General features: G+C 27.0%; 1 protein-coding gene and 1 long non-coding RNA gene across 4 annotated transcripts in view; one reads left to right on the top strand and one right to left on the bottom strand.

Annotated features, from left to right (window-relative positions):
• Positions 1-24,975, bottom strand: part of LOC136975904 (plexin-B-like) — a 302,414-nt gene that overhangs the window by 19,635 nt on the left and 257,804 nt on the right. For all 3 annotated transcript variants that reach the window (XM_067271069.1, XM_067271070.1, XM_067271068.1), the window contains 10 exons: positions 24,106-24,349; positions 17,990-18,132; positions 16,981-17,111; positions 16,492-16,551; positions 12,882-12,956; positions 12,731-12,797; positions 10,108-10,254; positions 8,268-8,421; positions 3,524-3,679; positions 1,135-1,313 (listed from right to left, as the gene is read on the bottom strand). In XM_067271069.1, coding sequence (XP_067127170.1) covers positions 1,135-1,313; positions 3,524-3,679; positions 8,268-8,421; positions 10,108-10,254; positions 12,731-12,797; positions 12,882-12,956; positions 16,492-16,551; positions 16,981-17,111; positions 17,990-18,132; positions 24,106-24,349 — 1,356 coding nt within the window. The remainder of the gene's footprint in view (positions 1-1,134; positions 1,314-3,523; positions 3,680-8,267; positions 8,422-10,107; positions 10,255-12,730; positions 12,798-12,881; positions 12,957-16,491; positions 16,552-16,980; positions 17,112-17,989; positions 18,133-24,105; positions 24,350-24,975) is intronic.
• Positions 11-24,225, top strand: LOC136975905 (uncharacterized). The gene is made up of 3 exons (XR_010880845.1): positions 11-31; positions 23,877-23,910; positions 24,181-24,225. It is a non-coding gene; the product is annotated as an uncharacterized lncRNA (long non-coding RNA).

Here is a 24,975-nt window from a genome sequence, read left to right as displayed (position 1 = left end):
AAATGTAATAAAGAAAGAAGCCAAAGATTAGGTATTCTTAAATCTACTCTTTGGATTCTTTTTTTATTTTTATTATTTCTATTATTGTATGTAATAAAATGAATGAATAATACTTTTTTAAAATTAACCAAAGAATGTAAAAATAAGACTTTTAGAGACCTAAAATATGAAAACTAGGCTGCGTTTGTTCAAATTTACTGAACATTTAAATTTAAATATAATAAACATTTTAATCAAAAAATTAAATTAAAACAAAAAATGTATTATCATCAGCAAAATATTAGATTATAAAATACAGCTTAAAAACTTAAAAAAAAAAAACAAAATATATTAAATGTTGAAAACATAAAACATGAATTTTCACAAATTTCATTGTATTATTTTCTAACAATTTACTACTATTTTAAATTTAAAAACTTAATTTATTCATTTGTTTCAGAATATTGGTATTAATATTATCCTGTTTAAATTTTATAAAAATCTGTTAAATAAATAATTAAAATAAGAAAAATATAAAAATAAAATTTTTATCTTGCAATTCATGAAAAATAATCCTTCAGAATTTGTATTAAAAGTGAAGGTATCTCAATCTTACTATCAGGTTATGATTTAGAATACAAAAGTTAAAAATTAAATTAATAAAAATATTTTGAATAACTCAAAATATATAATAAATAACTAATTAAAGTTTTTTATATTTGATTAGAAAACAGTTTCACTATATATTAGAATATTAACTATTTTTGAATTGCACAATATTTCATTTATATATTCAGTTTACAAATGGATGTGCACCACATTAGTGTTATTAGTAAAGGGAATTCAGTTTTTTGAGAGTGAAATGATTGGATAAAAATACAAATCATTCAAAGAAATGAATATGGTTCTAAAGTTTCTGACAGTCTAAAAGTTTTTTTCAGAATGAATGGCTTTATAAATAGAACAAAATGCACACACTACTTACATTTATATCTATTTGTTCTATTTATTAGCCATGCTTTCTAAATGTTGAAAATGTTAGAATTATATATATATTTTTTAATAGTTTATATTTTTATCCAATCTCTTCACACCTAAAAACTGAATTCTCTTTACTGATTTCATTTGTGAGTATTAATTATAAATTATACTTACTTTTGTTGATAAAAGTCTTGTAAGAAAAATTTCTGGAATAGCTTTATGACTATGATCTTTATGGTATTCATGGTGATCATCCACTGGTTTAACAAGATGCCAGTATCGAATCCCATGACCAGATATATCATTTACTATACATTTTGGTGAATTTTGTAAAGTTGGTCCATTTGAAACATCTAAAACAAGAAAAAGTTTATAAAAACACTATTCTTTATTTACAATAAAGATAATATTTAAGAATAACAATAGATATAAAATTATATATATATATATATATAATTTATCATATTACAAAGACTTTAGTAAGTTAATAAAACTGTACATTGCTATACTTTACTGTGTCAGGAAATTTTTTGAGTTCATTTCTTGCAATAATAAACTTAGTAAAACTTCTGTATAGAACTGATTGTTTTAAATTACTATACAGTATTAAATCTACTTGTTTTCCATGTCATTTAAGAAAACACCCCACTAACTCAGACAATCGTCATCCCTATTAGTCAAGTTAGTGGGATTATTATACTAAAATAATTTCGTAATTTTAAAACAAATTATCTGAGCTTTTGGCATCATTAATTTTACTTCTTAGTATATCTGACAATTCCTTTGAGATACTGTGCCTCTTCAATATGGCTTGTCTTACATGCTGTGCCACAACCAGGACTGTCAGGAGATTGAGAGGGAGAGCTGGGGATTTTTCTTGGATCCAGAGGAAACTAAGGGGAGCTTGTAGTGAATTCTACCCTTATAAAATTAATGTTATTTTTACTAACAAAAAAATAAAATCTTTAATATTGCTTTTTATTGATAAAGAAACATTCCATGTATTTCATTTGTTCAAAAAAAAAAAAAAAAAAAAAAAAAAAAAAGGATAAAAGGTTCTAGTAAGAGGCAAAAGGGTCCACTCTATTCACAGGCCCTAAACGCTCTTGATAGCCCTAGCCACAATAGTAAACAATGCTAACATGCTTCCAGAGGCATAGATGCTAGTAGTTTCAGAAGCTGCTACTAGCATCTAGAAGACTCAATAATCTTTTGATTATTCTGAGTCTTCACTCAGAAAATGTCTTACAAAAAACACTATCATATCTATTGATGATCCCAGATATATAATGTTAATATTAATATTTAAATAAATTTATGGCAAAAAAATTTGAAATTAATAAATCCAGATAATCCAGAGGCATAGATGAGTCTAGTCGATTTGTCCCTTGTACAGCATGTGAAGGGACAAATCGATTAGACTCATCTATGTATGTATAGTCAAATAGAAATATTTTTTTCTGTAAATGTCATATTGGTCCCGCAATTTTTATTAAATGTAATTTATTAATTTTAATTATTTATTAATTTAAATTATTAATTTTAATTGTGCTGTGCCACCACTAGAAGACTATTTTAACTATTTTACATTTTGTGGCGAATGGTAGCCTACAAAAAAAGGTAGACTTCGCCAGTGGAATTGTTATTGCCTTGTACAGCATGTGAAGGGACAACTCGACTAGACTCATCTATGTATGTATAGTCAAATAGAAATATTTTTTTCTGTAAATGTCATATTGGTCCTGGCAATTTTTATTAAAGATTCTTTGTGTGTTTGCAATAATTTTTGTGAACCATGTATTTGCAATTTTTACCAGATATTCATCCTCTGATGTTTAAAAACAAACTACTTTATCTGGGCCATTTGAATTGTTCTTATGTAGTGTCAGGAGTAAAGATGAATAGCAATAGGAAAAGCAAAGCTTTTGAATTGAATTCCAGATTGAAATTCCAAAATCACATGGGAGCATGATAAGTTTTAATTCATTCTCACATGAAAACAGATGATTATTCAGAAATCAGAATTCGGAGAAACTCATAAGTATAATCCACAGATAGTGGATTTGACTGTTAAGAATTGGCAAAAAAGGTTCCCAATTGTCTAGCTTTACATGAACAAATTATGTTGTCAATTTTAAAAGACTGTTCCTTGAAGTTTAAAATGCCAGTAATTTTGTGGGACAATGTGTGCATTTACATGCATTTGATAATATTTTATTTTAATTAAACAAAATAAAATTAGAATTGTATTAATAAATCTAATTTTCTTTATTTTGATCTTTAAAGTCACACTTTTCATTCTATATGTAAGATCATCTTATATGCAAGTAAATACAGTAAATTCTTAATAATTTAATATTATTCTTTAGCTATCAGAATATAACATTATATTACATATTAAATTCTGAAATAGCATATATTAGTATAAAAGAATCTTTCAATAAATGTATTTTAATTAAGCTTTTTAATTTAAAATTGAACTTAATAATAAAATATATTCAAAAAACTAAATGTAAGTCTAAAAAAAAAGTATATTATGCTTATGTTATTTAGTTGTTCATACTTTTGGATGATTTCTTATTGTTAACAAGTCCCATTATAGCAGATTCTCTAATTCCATAATGGCTTAATGTATTTATTCTCTGCCATCCACTAGAAGTTTTTGATGTTAAATCTTCATCTGCTAAAATGAGATGTCCTCCTCTACCATGCCGCCATTCTAAAAAAAAATTGAATTAACCTATTATCAATAACAGCAACTTTGACTATAAATAAAATAAATAAATGAATCATTAATGAAAACTGTTTAAATTTTTATTTGAATGCATTTCATAATTCAATACTAAAGATTTATTGGTTTTCTACAATTGATTTCCTTTGTTTTAGTAATGACTTTATTTAACCGTTTAAACTTCTACATATTCTATATACTATTTTTATATACTACATTTTATCTAAATATTTTAACACTCAAATTATTTATGTTCTATAATTTAGTTAACAAACACATAATAATGTAATGAAAATGAAAAAATAATCTCTGAAAATGTTTCAGATTAATAAATTGTTTATAGTTCCTTAATTTTAATTAGTATTGATCATTTATATAAAACCAATAATTTCACTGTATATAATATAAAACTGACATTGCTATATTGCAGGGGTGGCCAACAAGTCGATCGCGATCGACCGGTCGATTGCGATGCCAATTTTGGTCGATCGCTCGCGATGTCTTGACTTAATGTGTTAGGCCAGGAACACATGCGTAAAATTCGGCGTAAAATCTAGCATAAAACAGAAAGCGTAAAAATTTTTCTGAAATTTTGGCTGAAACAGAACTGAAAAAAGAGTAGAGCATGTCTCTACTTTTTACGGCGTAAAATTTTTACGCCAAAATTCCTCCAATAAAGAGAAGTCTTTTCTGTGACGTCAAAGTAGACACGTGTGCTTTTTATTCTAACAATGGCGGCAATGAGGGTTAACCCTACAATTGTGACGGTCTCGAAAAAACAAAAAATAAATGAAATAGAGAAGTTTATTGAATCCGTTCGACCACATCAGTGTCATGTATAAAGCCACTATATTTAAACAACGTTTATGGATGGCTATAGGTGCAAAATTTCAAACAACAGGTAGGTCTAGTAGAATTGATTTATAGGCTTAGTATTTAGATTACACGCACGTTCTTTATTTGAATTCGGAATACAAGTGTATTAATTTAAATTTTCTATATTATAGCAGAGGAAGCGGAAAAAAATGGAAGGTACAAAGGAATAGATATATGACAAGAAAAAATTAATAAAATTAGCACTGTTGGTAGCAGTGGTGTTTCCTATTCGGTCAGAATTTTTACGTATGTGTGTTCTGGCATAAAAGCGTAAAACAGAAACTGAACTGAAAGCTGATTTCTGATTCAGTTTTCTGCCACACAATTTTACGCATGTGTGTTTGTGGCCTTACACTTTTAACTGAACGCAACGCGAACGTAACGCGCAAAAGCAACAATATGCATGCAATTATGACTGGACTCGTAGAAAACACAGCCATTTAGCTTGAATATTTGATACTGTCATGCGGTAGCTTCTTTTCTTTAGTATTAACAATATTAATATTATTAATCAATATTATTTATCCACGGTGACAACGTTGAGTTTCAATTTTTCATTTGTTTAAAATGTAAGTACCTGTTCTTTATGTTTTAAATTAAATTATGGCTTTTCTTACCTATCTATTTACTTGATAAGTGAGCGTTTTCGGCAACAGACCTCTATATTTTTGGATTTTTGGAAATACGTCAATTGAGAAAAATATCCCAGTATCACCAAATGTAGCGAATATATTTATTCCTGTTTCGGAACTACATACCTGTGTGAATCAGCATTTTCATACGTAAAGTTAACGAATACTAAACAACATTCTGTCCTGACTGATTCCCATACTGAAGAATCATTATTATTATCTTTGTCAGGATATACAGTACACCTAATTATGTTTTCTTGGTAAGAGACGTGCAAACTCAGCCCTCCCATTAATGTAACGTAATAAAATAAATTCTAAATCTGTCTTTATCAGTAGCTAATTTGAATTAATAACATGAGTAATTATTAACAATATTTGTTTTAATTCCCCCGGAAGTGAGTATTTTGGCCCGTTAAATAATTACGTTGTTTTTTACGTAGGTAGATATACAGGGTGTTTTAGTACAAAGAGCACTCCCGCGAGCTATTGATAGATTAGCAAAAAATAAGTCTAAAAATCTTATATCATTCTTCCGTGATAAATTTTCTTCGCCAAAAAAAAAATTGCGAAAGTAAAATCTTATAATCAAATTATCAGCCGTACTGTGCAGTTTTATAACAACTTTTTCAAGTTTACGAACAAATAGTACCACAATTTATACATTGTAATTGATTCAAAAAATTATATTATATTTTAAGTTAATAAAAATCTATCTTGAAAGTGTCGAAAAATCGAATTTTTTTAGGTGCCGCCTGTACGGAATGAACTCATAACTGCAAATATCAAAAGTTGGGTCTGGAAATTTATTTTCTTTATGAGCCTATATCTTGAAAACTTAATAAGTGACTTAAAAAATAAAAAATAGTTTTGAACATATATTTTCCTTATCTACCCATAGCTCGTGGGAGTGCACCTCGTACTGAAACACAGTGTATAAATATAGTATGTATTTCACACCCCCCTCACCACTTAGACTATGCCTACGACAACAAGTCGATCGCGACACATTTTTACGATAAAAAGTAGATCTTATGTACACAAAAGTTGGCCACCCCTGCTATATTGGAACATGGTCATTTCTTTATTTAACATTGGCCAAAGTTTTATGATAGTGCAATTATGTAAATGCTTATTTGTAATTGATATGAGAACATAAGTTTAATAAAAATTTATAGAACAGCATCAGTTACATTACATAAAATGATTATATAGATATTTAAAATAACATCATTTTATAAATTGAGATATCATTATTGATGTAACATTATAAGGTGACTGTCACTTGCCAAAAATGTAAATTGTTTATAAGGTGACTGTGCTAGTCACTTGGCAAAACAATATTTCGGTTTTCAAATGCACACTTGGTGGTGCATTACAGATTTATTATATTACTAATTATTCTAAAGTTTATTTCATTATAAACAGTTTGAAAGAATTATTATCACATATGTAAATGTTAAAGCAACAGTGAAAGGAACCTTGAACAATGAAAGTGTGACGACCGGGTAAAACCGACCAGTCCGTTTTAAATGTTATTGTTCAAACCCCTCGGGAGATAGCGATCAAGATTCAAAGGATGTGCAGTCTTCCGCCGGCAAACTCACTTCTCTCCTCCCCAGATTCGACCTCTGAGTCAGGGAGATTGACTCATCATCTACCGTCATCGCAGCGGACGAGACCGGAAGTATAAATAGGGGGGAGATATCTAAGAACAGGGTCGGTCGCTGAAAGTCCGCACAAGCCACCCAACCCGTAGGATCCATCCTGAGAAGCGAGGGCCGAGACACGAACTCACCGAAGCCCGCCGACGACGAGCCGCCCGCCCGATCCTCCCGCTTACCTCCACGACCGGAGAACTGAGAAGATTAATCCTACGATTACAGCTAATCCTACGACTAATCCTAGGAAGAGGTATGATCCCCCCTAAATTTGTAAACTCTCTCTCTCGCGGTTAGGAACGGAACGCGTTAGATCTTTTGTATCTGTTTACCATCTAAATAAATCTTATATGTGTTGTCCTGTTACAGCGGATATTGCCGTTTTTCTTATCGACGACCTCACCCTTCCTCCACTCGACCTGACAATTCATTAACCTATCCCGATGAGTCGGGATATCGCGAAAAATTAGCCATCCTTGACAGTGGGGTGGGTCTTGCCGACCTATTCGCCGAAGAAAAAGGAGGTACGACTCCGTCCTACCTCCCGGCGTTTCCCACAAAAGTGATCTGCACAACCAAGTGTGCACTTGAAAACTGAAATATTACTTTTTTAAAAATGACATTGGCACTGATATTAAAACTGTATATAATGAAAATTCTTGACACCATTATAGCAGCTTTTGATGTCAGAACAATCACTTGATGTCCCTGATGTCATGACTTTCTATACTGAAATAATTATGAATGTAAAATAGCAGTCATTGAATGAAGGTATCATACTTTATTGTACTAAAATGTGTTTTGTACATATATAAGATAGAATGGTAATAATTTGAAAACAATTGATCTACTTATGCTTGACAGCAGTTTCTGTACCTGTAAGGGTAAACCTTACAGGTACAGAAACTGTATACAGAAACCTTACAGGTACAAAATACATACTAGCAGTTTCTGTACCTGTAAGGTTTACCCTTACAGGTACAGAAACTGTAGGTATGTTTTTGAAGATATTAAATAATGCAGTTAGAATAACAATAGTTAGTTATTGATTTGCATTACAATAGAAAAATGAAATTATTTTCTATAATTATTTTTATTATATATTATTATTTACATATTTAATAATCAATAATGATATTTAGTAATCAATAATGACGTTATTGATTACTAATTATTTATTAATGTTTATTAATAAGTATTAAGATTAATTTCATATAAATTAATAATTCTCATAGTTGAATTTTAAAATTATTATTACCATCATAATCAATGAAGAAATGATAAAAATACTGTGAACAATCATTATATTATAGTTAACAATCACGTTTTCACAGTTCCAGTCCTTTCAGTTTTTGGCTAAATACATTATAGTATTAAAATTAAATTATAAATGTTTTAAAGAAGAATTACCTAAATCAACATCATGTACAAAAGGTCGGAGTGAAAAAGAGGTGTTTTTGTATAAGGAATCTAAAATTTTCGACTTGACTTGACTAATGGTATCACAATCATTTACTTTGCATAGAACTTTTTCATCTTGATCTTCTTGAATTACTTGTATAGTCTAGTTTAAAACAAAATTTTTATAAATTAGTTATAATTATGCAAAATATCATTACTTCCTATTTCATCAAATAAGTTTTGTTTAATAATAAAACAACATGTAAAAATCAAATCAATTTAAATATAGAAATAAATAAAATAGAGTCATCTACTTAGTAAGGCTCAACTTAAGTAATAATATGCTTATATAAATTGTGGAAATTGAAACAATAAATTCAAAAACAAATTTTTTGAATAAAACTACACACCCAATACCATAAAAACCAGTAAAAGGAACAAAAATTATTTATTTACACAAACGTTTTCATCCATCTGTAATAACATCATCAGATATTCCATAAGGAAAACAGATCAAACCATTGAATATATTTAAATTCAAAGTACTTTTGCTGGTTTTAATGGTATTTGGTATAAAGTTTTATTCTAAACATTCAGTTTTTGTTGTGGCAAATGTTTCAATTTTGGAAATTTGTTGAATTATAATTTAACAAAGCAAAAACTGAATTTGATAGTCTCAATTACATGAAATTGTTACTAAAAACTAAGCTAGAGTATTCCAAATTTTAGCTTAAGACAATCTTTAGAAAAGTTTATTATAAAGTAATGTCATTAAGATCTTTGATTAGACTGCAATTTGAAAAAATTGTAGATCTATAAATTCCCACAGTCATCCATCTGTCTGTCCATCGTTAATCTTGAAAATGGAGTTAGATGAAAGATGAGACCAGATATAGAAATATTACGAGTAGAAAGCCTTGATAACCTATATATGAACTTCTGATGCAAACTGGAAGTCACATTATTTCAATTCAAAAATTTTCCTCTGAAAGGTGTTAGCTAGATGACCGACATGACTATTATTAAAGGAAAAGTATGACATACAGGGGCAAGCCACTAATTTGAGATGGAGAGCATATATTTTAAATTTAAAAAATTAAAAATATGATTAAAAATTGCAGCCTGGCATTGTGACTGCATCACAATAAATAATTGCTTGTTTACATTTAACATCATTAATATCAAGAATAAATTACAATTAAATTATGTAATGTGCAAAAGAAATATAAAATAAATGACTTGTTTGTTCATAGAAAGAAAGCATATAATACAGCATATACAGATTTGTAAAATTTACAATTCATTAAAAGAACTGAACAATGTATTTGGCATGTTAGTGAATAATATAACATTAGTTGTTAAAATTGTCTGAGATATAATTTGGGATCAGATATTTTATAGGGAATTTTTATTATTTTTTTATATTAATCAATATATAAAATTTATATTTTATATCATTTGTAAATACAATTTTTTCATTTAAAATAAAGATTAAAGATATATATTCATCACCTGTTTTTTTGGAGTGAATATGTAAGTTAATGCTGGAGTTTTGTGGTAGATAAAATCTTAAGGTATTTTATTTTATAAAATTAAATTTCCAAATTGTAATATATTTTTAATTCATATGCTCATATGATTAGAATTCAGAAGAGTTTAGAGCAAATTTTTCTTTAGAATTAGTAGAATTCTGAAGAATTTGAATTTTTGAATGGATAATTTTTAGTTTCCATAATATTAATTTTAATTATTGTTTTTCAACTAATATAGTAATATTCACTACAAAAAAATAAATATCAAATTAAAAACGATTTTAAACTGAGGATTAATAATATTTTTTTATACTTACAACAGTAACATAATCTATTGGTTCTCTTAGTAATCTTTCTTCTGAAAGTGAATAACGAGCATCATGAGTAATTGCATCAACTGGACCCTTCTCAACTTGATGTTTAATTGCACTAAACAGCAAGAATAATGAACTTCCAGCATAATCCTGCAAAAAAATTATTTAATATTAAATTGAATATGTTTTTACTGCTCCAATATTATCATTAATATTAAGCAGAAAGTTAAATTTATTAAATTTACTATTCTTTTAACTTAAGTTAATTACCACCATGTTGTCTAATAACTACAGTACAATATATCATTAAATATCCTTCAATAATATGCCATACACCATTATCTAACTATGATATACAGCAATTTATTTATTATTAAACAAATTTTGATAAATATTCTCAAAGCTAATATAAATTGATTAATATATAGCTGTCAGATAGCATGCAACTCATTTTTAATTGATTTTTCTTCAAAAAATATTTACTTCTGAAAAAGTTAATGCTTCCAAAACTTTATTACAGGTATATTTATAATCTTTATACAAAAATTTTAAAAAATGTAAATAAAACTATTTAAGTTATACCTAAAAAAAAAAAAATAATTTATTCTCAAATGACAATATAATCTAATCATCAATAACTTTATAATTTTCTGGCTCCATATTATTATTGATATTAAATGCTTATTTCAGCTAGCCAAATGTTTAATTCAACAAGAAGGAATGTTTTCGTCCTGTTTTAGGACGGCTTCAGCTTCCAAATAAATTTGTTAAATTAAACATTTGGCTACCTGAAATGAGCATTCAATATTGATAATATAATTTTATTTTTTTTTTAAAGCAAAATTTCCAACTAATGCTTGAAATATCAATATATAAAATAATGCTATAGCAATTATATTTTAAAAGCAATGAAAAATATTAATTTTTACAAATTGAAAATATAATACTAGAATAAGTTTATAGAAATTACCTATATCACTATTTTCACTTAAAATATAAAAGAAAATTGTGAAATCTAACATATCAAAATGAAAATATAATGTAATGTAATAGTACCAAATTAGACAGAAATTACAGAATATTCATGGTAGTAAATCTATTAAATATATTCAGTAAGTTAATAAAATTTTATAAAATTATTATTTATAATATTAAAATCATAAAACTATTATCTTTGCATTTGAATTTATGTAATCATTTGTTACTTAAATCACTGTAATGAAACTTATTATTGAATTTTGATTATAAATACATATAAAAAACCAAACTTGATTTATTATAATGATCAAATGATAAGACAGTTTAAGTATCAAGCTGAAAATTAACTAGCCAAGTTTTAAACCAACAGTTAATTCAACCTTATCATTTGAATTCTGAGTGAAATACAAACATTTTCTAGCTAAATTAAAAATTAAAAAAGCAGAATATATAAAATCTTTAATTTGGATATACAATTTAAATTAATTTGCCAAATTTTTATTTTGAATCTTCTTTTTGAATAAGATACATATCACTTACAACTGAAACAGTAATTAATGAATTCTGAATTTAATTTTAATCAATGGCTATTTTGGAGTTTATTTTATTAGTAATACAGAAATTCCATACAGTATAATAATTAGAAAAAAGAACACTAATAATAAAAAACTGTGGTAATTACTATTTATAACACAATCATCACCAAAATGAAAAAACATTTTTTATTTAAATCGTGCTACAGACTTACCGATCAGTGTCAGTAACATATACATTGAACAAATGTTTTTGGGTTCCTCTGGAGTCCTGCTTCAGGTGAATCTCACTGTTTCATTGATAAAACACAATTTCAAACGTAAAAATTCGAATGTCCATTAAATCAACGAAATAGTGAGATTCACTTGAAGCAGTTATCTGGAGAGCCCAAAAACATTTGTGCAATGATATGTGTTACCAATACTGGTCAATAGGTTTACAGCACAATTTATATGTCATCTGAAGTAATGTGTTCTTTTTCATCTTATTTCCTATTTATGACTAAAAAGAAAACATCCTGGAAAAAGATATACTATTGTAATTTCAACATAAACTTGTGATAATCATAAAAATATGTGTAGTCTAAGATAAAAAGTTTAATTCTAAAGCAATTTTTAAAGTAACTCTTACTGAAACTATCATTAATTCACAATTCACTATTAAACTCTTATTTGGAAAACATTCCTGCTAATTTTTTTTTTTAATAAAACAGAGTTTCAATTCAGAATTCAGTAACTGTTCATTAACATATGTATCATGATATTCTTACTTAATAATGTCTTACATATTTTTCTGAATTTCTTAGAATACTAATAAATATTGATAATATTCTTATTTAATACTGAAATTATACTAAATTTCTTATAATAATTACATAATTTCTAAAAATTGCTTTTACATATTCATTACTCTTTCCCTTACAACTTGTTTTCATTGGACAACCAAGCTCAAAAGTTCCCAAATAATCATAAATTATTATTCAGTTTGAGCAATTAATCTACTATATAAATAATATGTATTTCTATACATTAAAAAAAATATTTATATTATAGGACTATATAAAATTTAACAATTTACAGGTTTACAGTTATATATCATAGTAAAAATTACTAACTTTTATATAGTTGTACATACAAAGAGCCATCCAATTTGTAAGCATTTTTTCTACAACACTTTCTGTCCTGAAATTTAAAAAAATGATACTATCAAGTTTAGCTAGCATATGGTATAACAAATTTATTAGATGTAGCTATAAAAAAAATTACCTTCTTAACATTAATTGTGGGTGTTTGGTTCCAACATATTTATCAATTAACCTCAACAACAGTTCTTTCAGAACACTAAAAAATTTATTAAGTTATATTTATTAATTAATTTGAAAAGAAAAATTAACAGAAAATATATAATGTAATATACTATGTGACAGTTAAAGGCTTTTAACTATGAAATCAGAAAATATTGAAAGTTGGCTAACATCCAAAATATACATAGTCTAATATTTTGAAAATTTTTATCCCTTTTCTCATCCTGGTGACTCTTTATGGCCAGACAAGTGACCTATATCTAAAACCACATAGTATAAGGAAGCTGTACCTCAAATTCTTTTATTTATTTTATTTTTAAATTTAAACACTGATGGGAGAATAGTAAAAGTTTTCTCTAACTTGTCCTGACAAACAATAAAAACATATGATAAAACAGAGGCATAGATCAATTACAAATAATTGTAACAGTTCAAAGTTCAATGGCTAACAGACTTTTTTATCATATGGTTTTTCTCATTTAAATGTTGCTAGTTCTTTTAACTTTTCGAATTTACATTATAGGCCTAGTGTTGTAATTATTTACACCACACTACATAAAACCATAAATATGTAATTTTTATATTATTTTATAACCACATTATATAGCATCTCATATTCATTTTTATAATAATGAGTTAAATGAAGTAATAACTGTGTGTGAGAGCCAGAATGATGAGATTCGATTTGAACACTTTATTCATTTTCATCTACCGTTTTCTACAAAAAAAACTATTTTGGAAAATTTAGGGTTAGTTCAAAAAGGAGAAAACAACAGACAAATTTATTCATAAAAAATCGATCATAAAAACTCTGTTCCCATGAAAATACTTCCTTGTAGAAGATGAGTTAACTGTTGTGTCATGATTGTGTCATTTAATCCATCATTGGTCCAGAGAGACCATTACCCCTGATGTATGTGGGGATATCGCGAGAAGAGAGCCCCCAAATAAAAGGCAGAGCATCTCAGGGAGAAGAGTACTAACATTTGTTTAGTTTGTCCTCCCAAAGTGATGCCACATCAACGTCTCCCATTCGGACGGATCAACATATCCTCACCGAACTCTCTTCACTTCGACTTACCCAGAAGTCAACAAACTTACGTTCTCGATTGAGACGGCCGAGAACTTTTTGCTGACATTGAAAGACTACTGAATATCAACCTTTATTCCGAGGTATTTATTCTACTCGCAATGATATGTAAGTTCTCTCGAGTTCTTTCTGTGAATGCAGTCAAGGTCGTGGACCCTTTTTTATTGTTAATAACTCCTCCGAACGAATCCTTAGATTCCAAGAGATATGCATCTCAATAACTATTAGACTGATAGAGGAATTTACCCCTTGAGTCCAGGACAAGAGAAGGTGTTCTCTGTAAAGTATATGTAAATATGGATACTAATAAACGGGTATATTATTATTAATTAACTTGCTGGTGTATGTTTCTTCCTGCGGGACCACATCCTGCAGAATGAGCTTTTAATGTCTCCTGGCTCCTATTTAGGTGTTACTAATATGAAGAAAACTGGGAAAACTCCACATAGCCAGGTTATTGGCACAAATCCACAACCAACTATAATTGTTCAGTAGTTTCATCCACTCTGCCATTGGTTGGGCATGGGGGCTATAAAGTGAGGGACACTACTGCATATGGACACTACTTAGTCAGTATTGTCCATATGCAATATATATATAATGTATGCTTTTGCTTTCATCATAAAAACTTAGACTACTGTTACTTATATTTACATCTAAACTACAGCTAATAGGCCTAGTGCTAGCTGGAAAAAAAAATAAATAAATTTTTTCAATTTGCCCCTCTAACCCCCAAAGATTAATTCATGGCTAAAGGACTGAAATAAACTAAAGTTTCAATATGTAAAATTTTCAGTTTTGTTAACTCTATGATTTTTAGGCTTTAAAATACAAATAAGTATAAATACTAAAATCAAATTAATAGTGTAATACACATTATTATTATCTATTTTTTAAATAATAAAAATACAAACTAAAAATATTTAAAAAATAATTTTTATATAAATAATTTTAAAGTAATATGTTTTATTTTATTTTCAATTTAAACTTAGATATTTTGCATGTACCAGATGAAGTATGCCTAATCAATGCTGTCTACAAAAAGATTTAACAATCCAAATGCAAATCTGATATGGTAGCATTTCAGGAACACAGAAGACATTTTCCCATAAGAAAAAATTAGTACTGGTACTTACTACTAAGGAACTTTTGGCTCTGCAAAAAACAAATATTTTATTTGTATAAGCTCATGTTATACCAAGATCTTAGCAATGTACTGTACAGGCTACTGCTCAATTGATCCCCTTTCTGAAAGTATAAAACCTGAGAGTGATGTACAATATCCTTAATGACTGACCAAAATTGATCCTGAGTGATTCTTCTCATTGACAATGTGATACCATCTTTCAAGCTAGGCTGTCATATTTAAAACATATCTTCAATAAACCACAATTTTTTGGTGGTTCTTAAATCAAATCAATAAACCAAAATCCATACACATTAAGATCAGGAGAACAAAACAATATTTCTGATTTCTTTGAACTTCAAAACATTGTTTTATAAACATTTATGATGGATTTATTGAACAATCTGCAATAGAGTCATTGTGCACTTGTCAATAAAAGTTAGTTATTATGTATTCAAATATTTTTAACTTTAGACTCAGTTCTCTTTTGGGTACTTCAGGATTCATTATCATGTTACAAGAAGATTTTTTCACGCAAATTACACCGGTAACAGGTTTTGGATTTAGAATGACATTCAATCATATGACTCCTTTTATACCCAGAACTTGCTGCAATACTTATGCTTATGCAAAAGATACTGCTTTTTTGCATTTGCAGTGTCAAAAATGATACAATTGTGAATTCTAGTACTAATTTTTTTCCTTTTGAAAATGTCTTCTATGTACCCAGAAATGTTACTATATGAGATTTGGTTGAGATTTGAACTGCTAAATCTTTGCAGACAGCTTAGAATAGGTCTACTTTAATTGCAATCACCTGGCATATATAAGTATTTAATAAGACATAATATTTTACAAAAAACAAAAATGTTCATTATATGATAATTTTGTTTATTATACAATAACAATATTTGATTTTAAGAAAAGTTCATTTCAATGCATAGTTGAGTTAAAATGAAAAAAATAAATCAAAATTAGTGTTTGATGATTGTAATAAAACCTAACATAAAATATAGACATAAAAATTAAATTTAATTAATTTAAAAAAACTCTTTTTTATGACCAATTACTTTGAATTGTTTTTAGAATTCTGTGATTTGAAGTTTATTAATATTTGGTGTCATAATATAATATGATTTCTAATTCTTGACCATAAAAATTTATTTTATTTTACAGAAAATTAATTCAAAACAAAATTTATATGAAATAATTTTATCATCTTAATTACAAAATTTTAAAGCTTTCTAAATGGAAGACTGAATTTCATATTAATATATATAATTTTATTTTAATATTAATAAAAATTGTTTTTGAGTAAATATAATAAACTTGATATACAGTTTATCATTAACTTACTCTTTAGCATATTCCATTCTTTCAAGAAATATAATCATTAATAAGGAAGCAACATTCACTCTGAAATAGATTATTAAGATACGAAAATTATTAATATTTACATATAAAATTTGATTACGAAAACATTAAAAAATATAATAATATATCTGACAAAATATGCTAATATCTTCTTTGTTAACATTTTTAATAACAAAGCATTAATATATGAGAGAATTCAATATATAATTATTATAATTTTATTAAAAATCAATAAAATATTGTTTTAATTTGTTTTTCTTATTAATTTTTCTGTAATATTTATAAAGTTAAATTACAATGAAATATAATATGATGAATTATTAATGTTTTCAATTATTTAAAATAATATTGCATAATACCTTTTGAATTAGAATGAAAGAAATATCTATAAATGTATAGTTTAATATTTAAAAATTATTACATTTTATTTTATGTATTGTAAATGAAATATGTAATTTAAAAGCAACTTACTTATCTCTAATAGTAAATGACTTTTGTTCTTCCAAACATTCAATGAAAGCAAGAAGAAATGTTTTACAATTTAATAATTGATCAAACTGAGCCATGGCAACTTCATAATTATTTCTTGGTCCATTTAATTGCTAAAAAGAACAAAAATTAAAACCAAAAAATTCCAAAGCATTATTATAATTTTTCTTAATGAAACAAATCAATCTTTTTTCAAAAACACCAATAATTTACTAGATCTATGTTAAAAAATTTTCATTATTCCTTATTAGAATGTTAACATTCTTGAAAAAATTTCTTAGCTCTGATGCCGAAAAGATAAGCATATTTTCTAAAGCCAATAAATTCTTTTTGAAATAGTTACTATTCTAATAAAGAATATTGAAAAACAATGAAATCTAAGAAATACAAGATTGAATTTTTCATAAATCTTTAAAATTATTCAAGGACTAAATTAAAATTATAATTTTTTCATTTGTAAGTTTGAAAAATGATTATATTTAGAAAAAATTTTAAAATAACTATTTTAACTAAAAACTTATTTTATAATTACTCTTTTACAGCTCTCTTATTTATAAATCAGTTTTAATATACAAAAGAAAGATCTTAAACTAAATTAATTTCTCCAGTTTTATTTTTATGTATATGAACTTCACTGTTATAACTGTAAGTATATAATCTTCATATAATTTTAAAAATGAGAATAAAACTTTTAAAAAAACAAAAAATGTTTAATTCCTATGTTTTTATAATATACTTATTTCAGTTATTTTAACTATTACTTTGTAATAAATAAAAATATAGAGAAACAAGCATTTTCTTTCTGAATACACTAAATACCAGAAAAATGAATATAAAAATCAAATTTGTTTCAAAATTTTAATGTTATAATTTCCAACTTATTATTTAAAGTATAAATAAATTATACTTAGGAGATTTACTTTAAATTTATTATAATATTATATTACAGATATTAACAATATAATATAATATGTATAAATTTGAATTAAACCTTGAATTCTTGAATAATGGGATTGTCAGTCACTCCAGGAAAAAATACTTTCATTATATAACTACGATGATCCAAGGTTGGAATACCAGTTGTTTGTAAATCATTGTTCAAATCTGACATATCTGTCTGAAGTTCAGCAAAAGCTACAAATTAAAAAATTGCCAAAATTTGTATGGTTTAAGTATTTTTAATGCAAACATTTATCCTTTAAATACTTATTATATTTACTTACATATATGTATCTATGCACCATTTATGAACATTAATTATTATAATTTAAATTTCTATAAATATTCTACATACAGAAACATTTTGTAATCAATACATACACACAAATTCTGTTTCATGTAAATGAAAAGTAAATATAAGGACATAAAAGTATGGTAAAGAAATACAAACAAATAAAATGCAAGTAAATAAGAAAGATGTAAGTTCATTACTCTTTATGGCATGTGTATGGACTCAAAGCAATGAAATGCATTTAGGCAGTGATGGCACTAACTTATATGGGTCTGTGGGCTTGGATCCATTCAATAATTTCAGCTCACAAAATAATTTATTTCTTTGTCATTTAGAACTATTTGCATGGTATCTTACACCAATAATATTGTTTGCCATTTGTTTTATTGAATCATGTTGTTATCTTGAATGTGCATAAAGTCAATGCTGAAAATTTGGACCTGGAAGAAGTCTGCAATGATTAATTATTACGCCTTTGTGTCCTTTTTATTTAAATTTAAATTTGTATGCTAGTACTTTTTATATATTAACAGGACTTATTATACTGGAAAATATGGATGCAGATATTTAGTCTTACAGATCAAAAATAATGTTTTTTATTTAGTTCACCTGAACACATACACTTTAAACTTGTGTTTCGGACTTGTTCGTCCCTCCTCAGCAGGCCTTTAAACAACATTTTCTACAATTAACAATAAAAAAACATTTCTTTGGTACAATTATAACTAAAATTAGTTAAAAAACACAAACATTTCTCGACAATAAATTAAAAATTCTTACAACTTCTGTATTTCCGAACTCCTTTACATTTCCAATTAAACTCACGATCCACAGCAACCATACAATTTGACACATTCCTAATTTTTATACATTAAAATCAGTTTAAAACAATATTTTAGATAATAATTAAATTTATCATCATTTCAATTGACTTACTTCCTTTTTTGTTTATTCTTTTATACTTAATTCTTGTTCTAATTTGTTCCTATCACTTCTTTTATACCTCTTTCTCCTCCCTTTTATAATGCTTAACCATGATTGGTGGATCTCTCTACCATTGTTGTTGTACCATTGTTGATTAGTACGAGATGGTACATCAACAATGGTACAACAACAATGGTAGAGAGATCCACCAATCATGGTTAAGCATTATAAAAGGGAGGAGAAAGAGGTATAAAAGAAGTGATAGGAACAAATTAGAACAAGAATTAAGTAGAAAAGAATAAACAAAAAAGGAAGTAAGTCAATTGAAATGATGATAAATTTAATTATTATCTAAAATATTGTTTTAAACTGATTTTAATGTATAAAAATTAGGAATGTGTCAAATTGTATGGTTGCTGTGGATCGTGAGTTTAATTGGAAATGTAAAGGAGTTCGGAAATACAGAAGTTGTAAGAATTTTTAATTTATTGTCGAGAAATGTTTGTGTTTTTTAACTAATTTTAGTTATAATTGTACCAAAGAAATGTTTTTTTATTGTTAATTGTAGAAAATGTTGTTTAAAGGCCTGCTGAGGAGGGACGAACAAGTCCGAAACACAAGTTTAAAGTGTATGTGTTCAGGTGAACTAAATAAAAAACATTATTTTTGATCTGTAAGACTAAATATCTGCATCCATATTTTCCAGTATAATAAGTCCTGTTAATATATAAAAAGTACTAGCATACAAATTTAAATTTAAAGTCTGCAATGAATTTATAGGAAGAAGCATAGCTAGGAGAAACACATTTGCAACACAATGTGCTCTGTAATGTTAAGTAATCATTCTTAAGTAATCATTCACAGTAATGATTTTATAGTTGAATATCTTAGTGTAATAAAATAAAGTTGTACAAGTTGCAGGTACAGTACATTTTAATTTGTGAGATATTTCTTTAGAGTACCACATTATTTTAGTAGATATTTAAAATTGTATTAACTGTTGTCACTAAAACACTCTAATAATTGGCTGTTAGACAATTATATTTTGTAACTTAACCTTAATCTTTCTATAAGCAATGTATGATATTAACACTAGATCTGACTGATTTATATTTATTTTTCTTTCAATTTTTACAGCCAGTTTAGTTCCACTTTGAATCAATCCAATATATTTAAAAAGTTGATATCAATGCATTTAAGTATAACTTATATACAGGGTGTCTCATAAGTCTGGTCCCATAGCAGTTATGTTGATCTTTGTTTATTCTTTTACAGGTAAAGCGTAATGTTAAATAAGAAGGAACAAATTCAAATTATTTTGATGGTGGAGACTTACATTCAGCAATAAGTTGCTGAAGAGTTTAATGAGTTGCATCCATACTTTCCACCAATTACATACAGTAGTCTGGATGCAGCCTATTAAACTCTTTGGTAACTTCTCATTGACTGTAGTTCTCCATCACCAAAATAATTTGAATTTGTTCCTTCTTACTTAGCATTATGCTTTATCTGTAAAAGAATAAACAAAGATCAACATAACTTTTATGGGGACACCCTGTATATAATTTTTACATTTTGTATATATCTATTTTTCTTGTGCTTGGTTGATTCCTGGAGTCTTCCCTGTGTAGATCCAAATGTCATCCAAATGTCATCCAAATAAAGAATCACTCAAATACAGAAAATTTGCAATGCAAAAAAGTATTATTTTCTGCCATTTTGTTTATTTGCTTCATTTTTTAAACTCTTTGTTGCAGAATTCTGTTTTATATTAATTAAAGTAATATTTGTATACAATTTAAAATATTATTAAATTTTCAAATTAGAAGCCAATAATAAAAAAATCTTTGTGCAACATTTTCTGAATAATAATTAGATGAATGAGATAAAAATTTCATCATTGTATTAGATGGCCTGACTATTACAATCTATTATGTAAGGAAGCATATCTCTGCACACAAAGCTAGAACTAATTTAAAATCGTAGGCACAGAAAACCTTTCACACACTGTTTCTAGCAAACAAATTAATGAGCACAAACGTTTTCGGCCGTTTTAAAAGGCCTTCTTCAGGTGCACCTGAAGAAGGCCTTTTAAAACGGCCGAAAACGTTTGTGCTCATTAATTTGTTTGGCACCTGAAGAAGGCCTTTTAAAACAGCCGAAAACGTTTGTGCTCATTAATTTGTTTGCTAGAAACAGTGTGTGAAAGGTTTTTTGTGCCTACGAAGGAAGCATATCTTTCAGTGAATGAAGCATAGTTTTCTACAGTAAATAACAGTTGAATGATAGACTCCGGACTTGTATCATTAGATATTATTGATATCAAGATTATTTCTGCTTAATTTTTTCAGAGTTTATTTTAGCATTTATAATTAATAATAAAATATAATTTATAATAATATATAAAATACACATAGTAACAGAAATGATACAATACAAAAAAAAAAATTTTATGGTTTGGTGATAATTTTCTATTTTTGACACTTGCAACGTTTAGAATTTCTGTCTCAGTATTCTGTTTTTCAGTTTTTACCTATTTCATAATTATGTCTACAATAAACTGCTAATGGAACTAAAACAAAAAAGCAATATTTTAATGTTTGAGATGGTATATTCTAATCTAAACTGCATACTGCTGTCATGCATTTAATGGTTACTCTGGAGATACATGAATACGTTGGTATGGATTATGTGAAAATTTTATTTTCATTCTAACAATTTTCTGTGATATATACCAGAGCAAGTTTTATCATCATAAAATTACAGTTTAAGTAGATAATATTTCTACTCTAATCTTAATTTCAGAATCTATAACAAAATAAAAATTATTATAAGAATACAAGTATGATGAGTGTGTAGTGCTCTGCCACTATTAATTTTTATATTTTTAATTAATTTTTCTTTGCGTTCCATAATCCCATATCGGGATTTATCTCAATTGTCGTGTTACCTGGATTATTGTACTTATTTCCGTTTGTCGTGCACAAGGTTTTACTTTTAATTATTTTTGTCATTGTGCATGTCACATGGAGCTACTGAGAGTTGGATTGTGGTTGGACTATTATTAGCTTATGTATAGCTCACATGATTTGGATGGTGCGGAGTATAAATTGTAGGAGCGCCATGCGCTGAGACTTTTTTTTTGTCACCGGCTGCACCTGGAGAGGCTTCAGGCTCTACCAGGGAGGAGGAAGAAGTGAGGTAAGGACAGACAATTTCCGGTTTAGTGACAAGGTTTAAATGGACATATCGAAAAAGAGCAATCCTTTTCCATCATTATGAGGACATTGCTTGAACCCACAGCCAAACTGTTATAGAATAGTCTTACAAGTGATTAACATGGCGATACGAATATTTCCTTGTTTGAGTGTGAATTTTCCACTCATAAATTCAACCGCCTTGTGATTAAGGATAACTCGCTACACTCATAAGGAGAATCACTCATCGACTAATCAGCCTATTTTCCGTCAATGTAAATTATTGTAACTATTTTTGTGATATTTTTTCTTTATTATTATTAAGATTAACGTGTTAAGTATCTTCACTCTGAGTGTGTTTCGACCGGTTACAATTAGTTAACTTGTACTGTTGTAAATTTGTATGTTTGACCTCAGTATTATAAAATGGCTAACTACCAACTCCCTTGTGTTATTTCTTATTTTGTAAAGCCCTTCATATCTTACCCCACCACATTCTGTGTGCTTTGGCCATTCTACAGATCTACAGTGGTTTGTCTGCATGTATTTATACAGATAAATTAAATATTACATACATATTTATGTTCTTTTATCTTTCAAAATTAAATGATCCAGAAATCTAATAATGTTTTAATCTAATTCAAAAATATTTATTTATAACAATTCAAAAGATTATTGTTGAAATATATAAATGAGTAATTTAAAAAATCATATATATTTCATTATTTGACATATCTTTTATTCTTTACAATCTATATCAATCTTAATAATAACTGATATTAATTACTTATTATAATTCAATAAGCAGTTTAATAAAAAAAATTTTATTTTTTGTTGTTTTGATTTTATATCACTAATTTTGACATATTACAATCTAAGTTTAATTTATTTTTAAATTAACATAGAATTAGTATAATCTCTTTTTGAATATATTTATATTCTAATTCTTAACTCTAAAGGGTTTAGAATTAAAATATAAACATTAAAACCAAAAAATGTAATTATCCTAAAACTGTTATAATTATAAAGTAAAATAACTTATTTAGACACTATTAATTTATATATGAACTTAATGATGGAATCCTTTTTTATACAATAACAAAATTTTAAAATTTTATTATATTATATTACTGTATTTATTCTAATAAATAGCACAGTTGCAAGATGAAAAAAGTTATAGATAGTGTCCTCTAATAGCAAGCATGTCTATTGGAAGAAGATAAAATTTATTTTAAATTGAAAAATTGCACATTCTATTCAGCACTGTACTCTTACCATATGTTGAAGTAAAGTGTGAGTGTGTTGAGTGTTCCAATGTTTTTTGAGTAACAATAAAGTAGGAAAGAATTACCAGATTTATACCATCAATAGTTGCCCTCTAATAGTAAGCACACGCTAATAAACAGTGCAGTTGCAACTGAAAAAGTTTTAGACAACATGCTGTTTATTAGAATTAATACATTTTTTAAAAATCAATATAATAGTAGTGATAAAATATTTCAATTGTCAATGTTTTATATTCTCAGTAATCCAACATACAGATTACAGACAATTGGAATAGTAAGATTCATGATTTGTATATGTATTAATTTTTAAATTTTGCAGTTTTTTTGCTTGTTTCTACATTTCAAACTTATTAAATATCCAATATAATTGAATATTTAACAAATTGGTTTCTTTTAGATCTTTCTTAATGTAACTTTTATTATAGAAAAAATTACATAATGTTAAAACAAATAAATTTAATAATCTAACCTTGTTTGCATTCAGATCTAACACTGTTTTCTAGTGTGTCCATCTGTAATTGAATTCTTTTATATTCTCTTTCAGCCTGAGAACTTTTATGTCGCAATACTGCCAAAATAATTAAAGTTAAAATCATCAGAAGAGCTCCTCCAGCTGCAATTCCACCTATGGCTATTGGTGGAAATTCGTAAGTTTTTGTTACTTCATATCTCAAATAGCCAACTTCATAACGAAGATTGCTTCCTATACGCACCTTAAAAATAAATAAACCATTATTAATTGTAAACATTTCTTTAATATTAAATAAAATAATTCACAAATGCACTAAAATTTGTTTAAAATATAAATTTTACAAAAATAATCTACATAAAAACAAAAAATATTTTTTATTATTATAATTAAAATGAAAAGTAACTATAAAAATTTCAATAATAATAATAATATATTGAATACATGCCACATTATTAGAAAATTCCTGAATACTGACACTGACACACTAATTTAATTTTAGTTTTGTTTTGGTTGCTATGGCTTGACTCTAGTCCGGCATAGTACACAGCCACCGGTGTCAACTGAGTATAACCCACTAAACCCAACATAATAATATTACTGAGATCTAGATAAATTTTGATCATTGATCATTAGCATGGCTGGCTCAATGAGTAATGCAACAAGGCAACTGCCTCAAGTAGCAAAACAAGAGGGGTGACCAAAATGTTCAAAAGAAGAAAAAAGTGAACATAAAAATAATAAGCTGAATACAGTGAAGTTTTGTAAATGTATTTTAAAGTTGTTTATAAATAATTTATCTAATAATGACAGTGCTAAAAATGTTCTGTATTGGTAAGTGTTCTGGAAACTGTTGGCAGACTCCTGCCA

This window comes from Centruroides vittatus, unplaced genomic scaffold, assembly GCF_030686945.1.
Source record: "Centruroides vittatus isolate TY-2023 unplaced genomic scaffold, ASM3068694v2 contig_391, whole genome shotgun sequence".
Taxonomy (NCBI): domain Eukaryota; kingdom Metazoa; phylum Arthropoda; class Arachnida; order Scorpiones; family Buthidae; genus Centruroides; species Centruroides vittatus.
The sequence above is the reverse complement of the archived record's forward strand: the minus strand, read 5'-3'. Positions and strand labels throughout refer to the sequence as shown.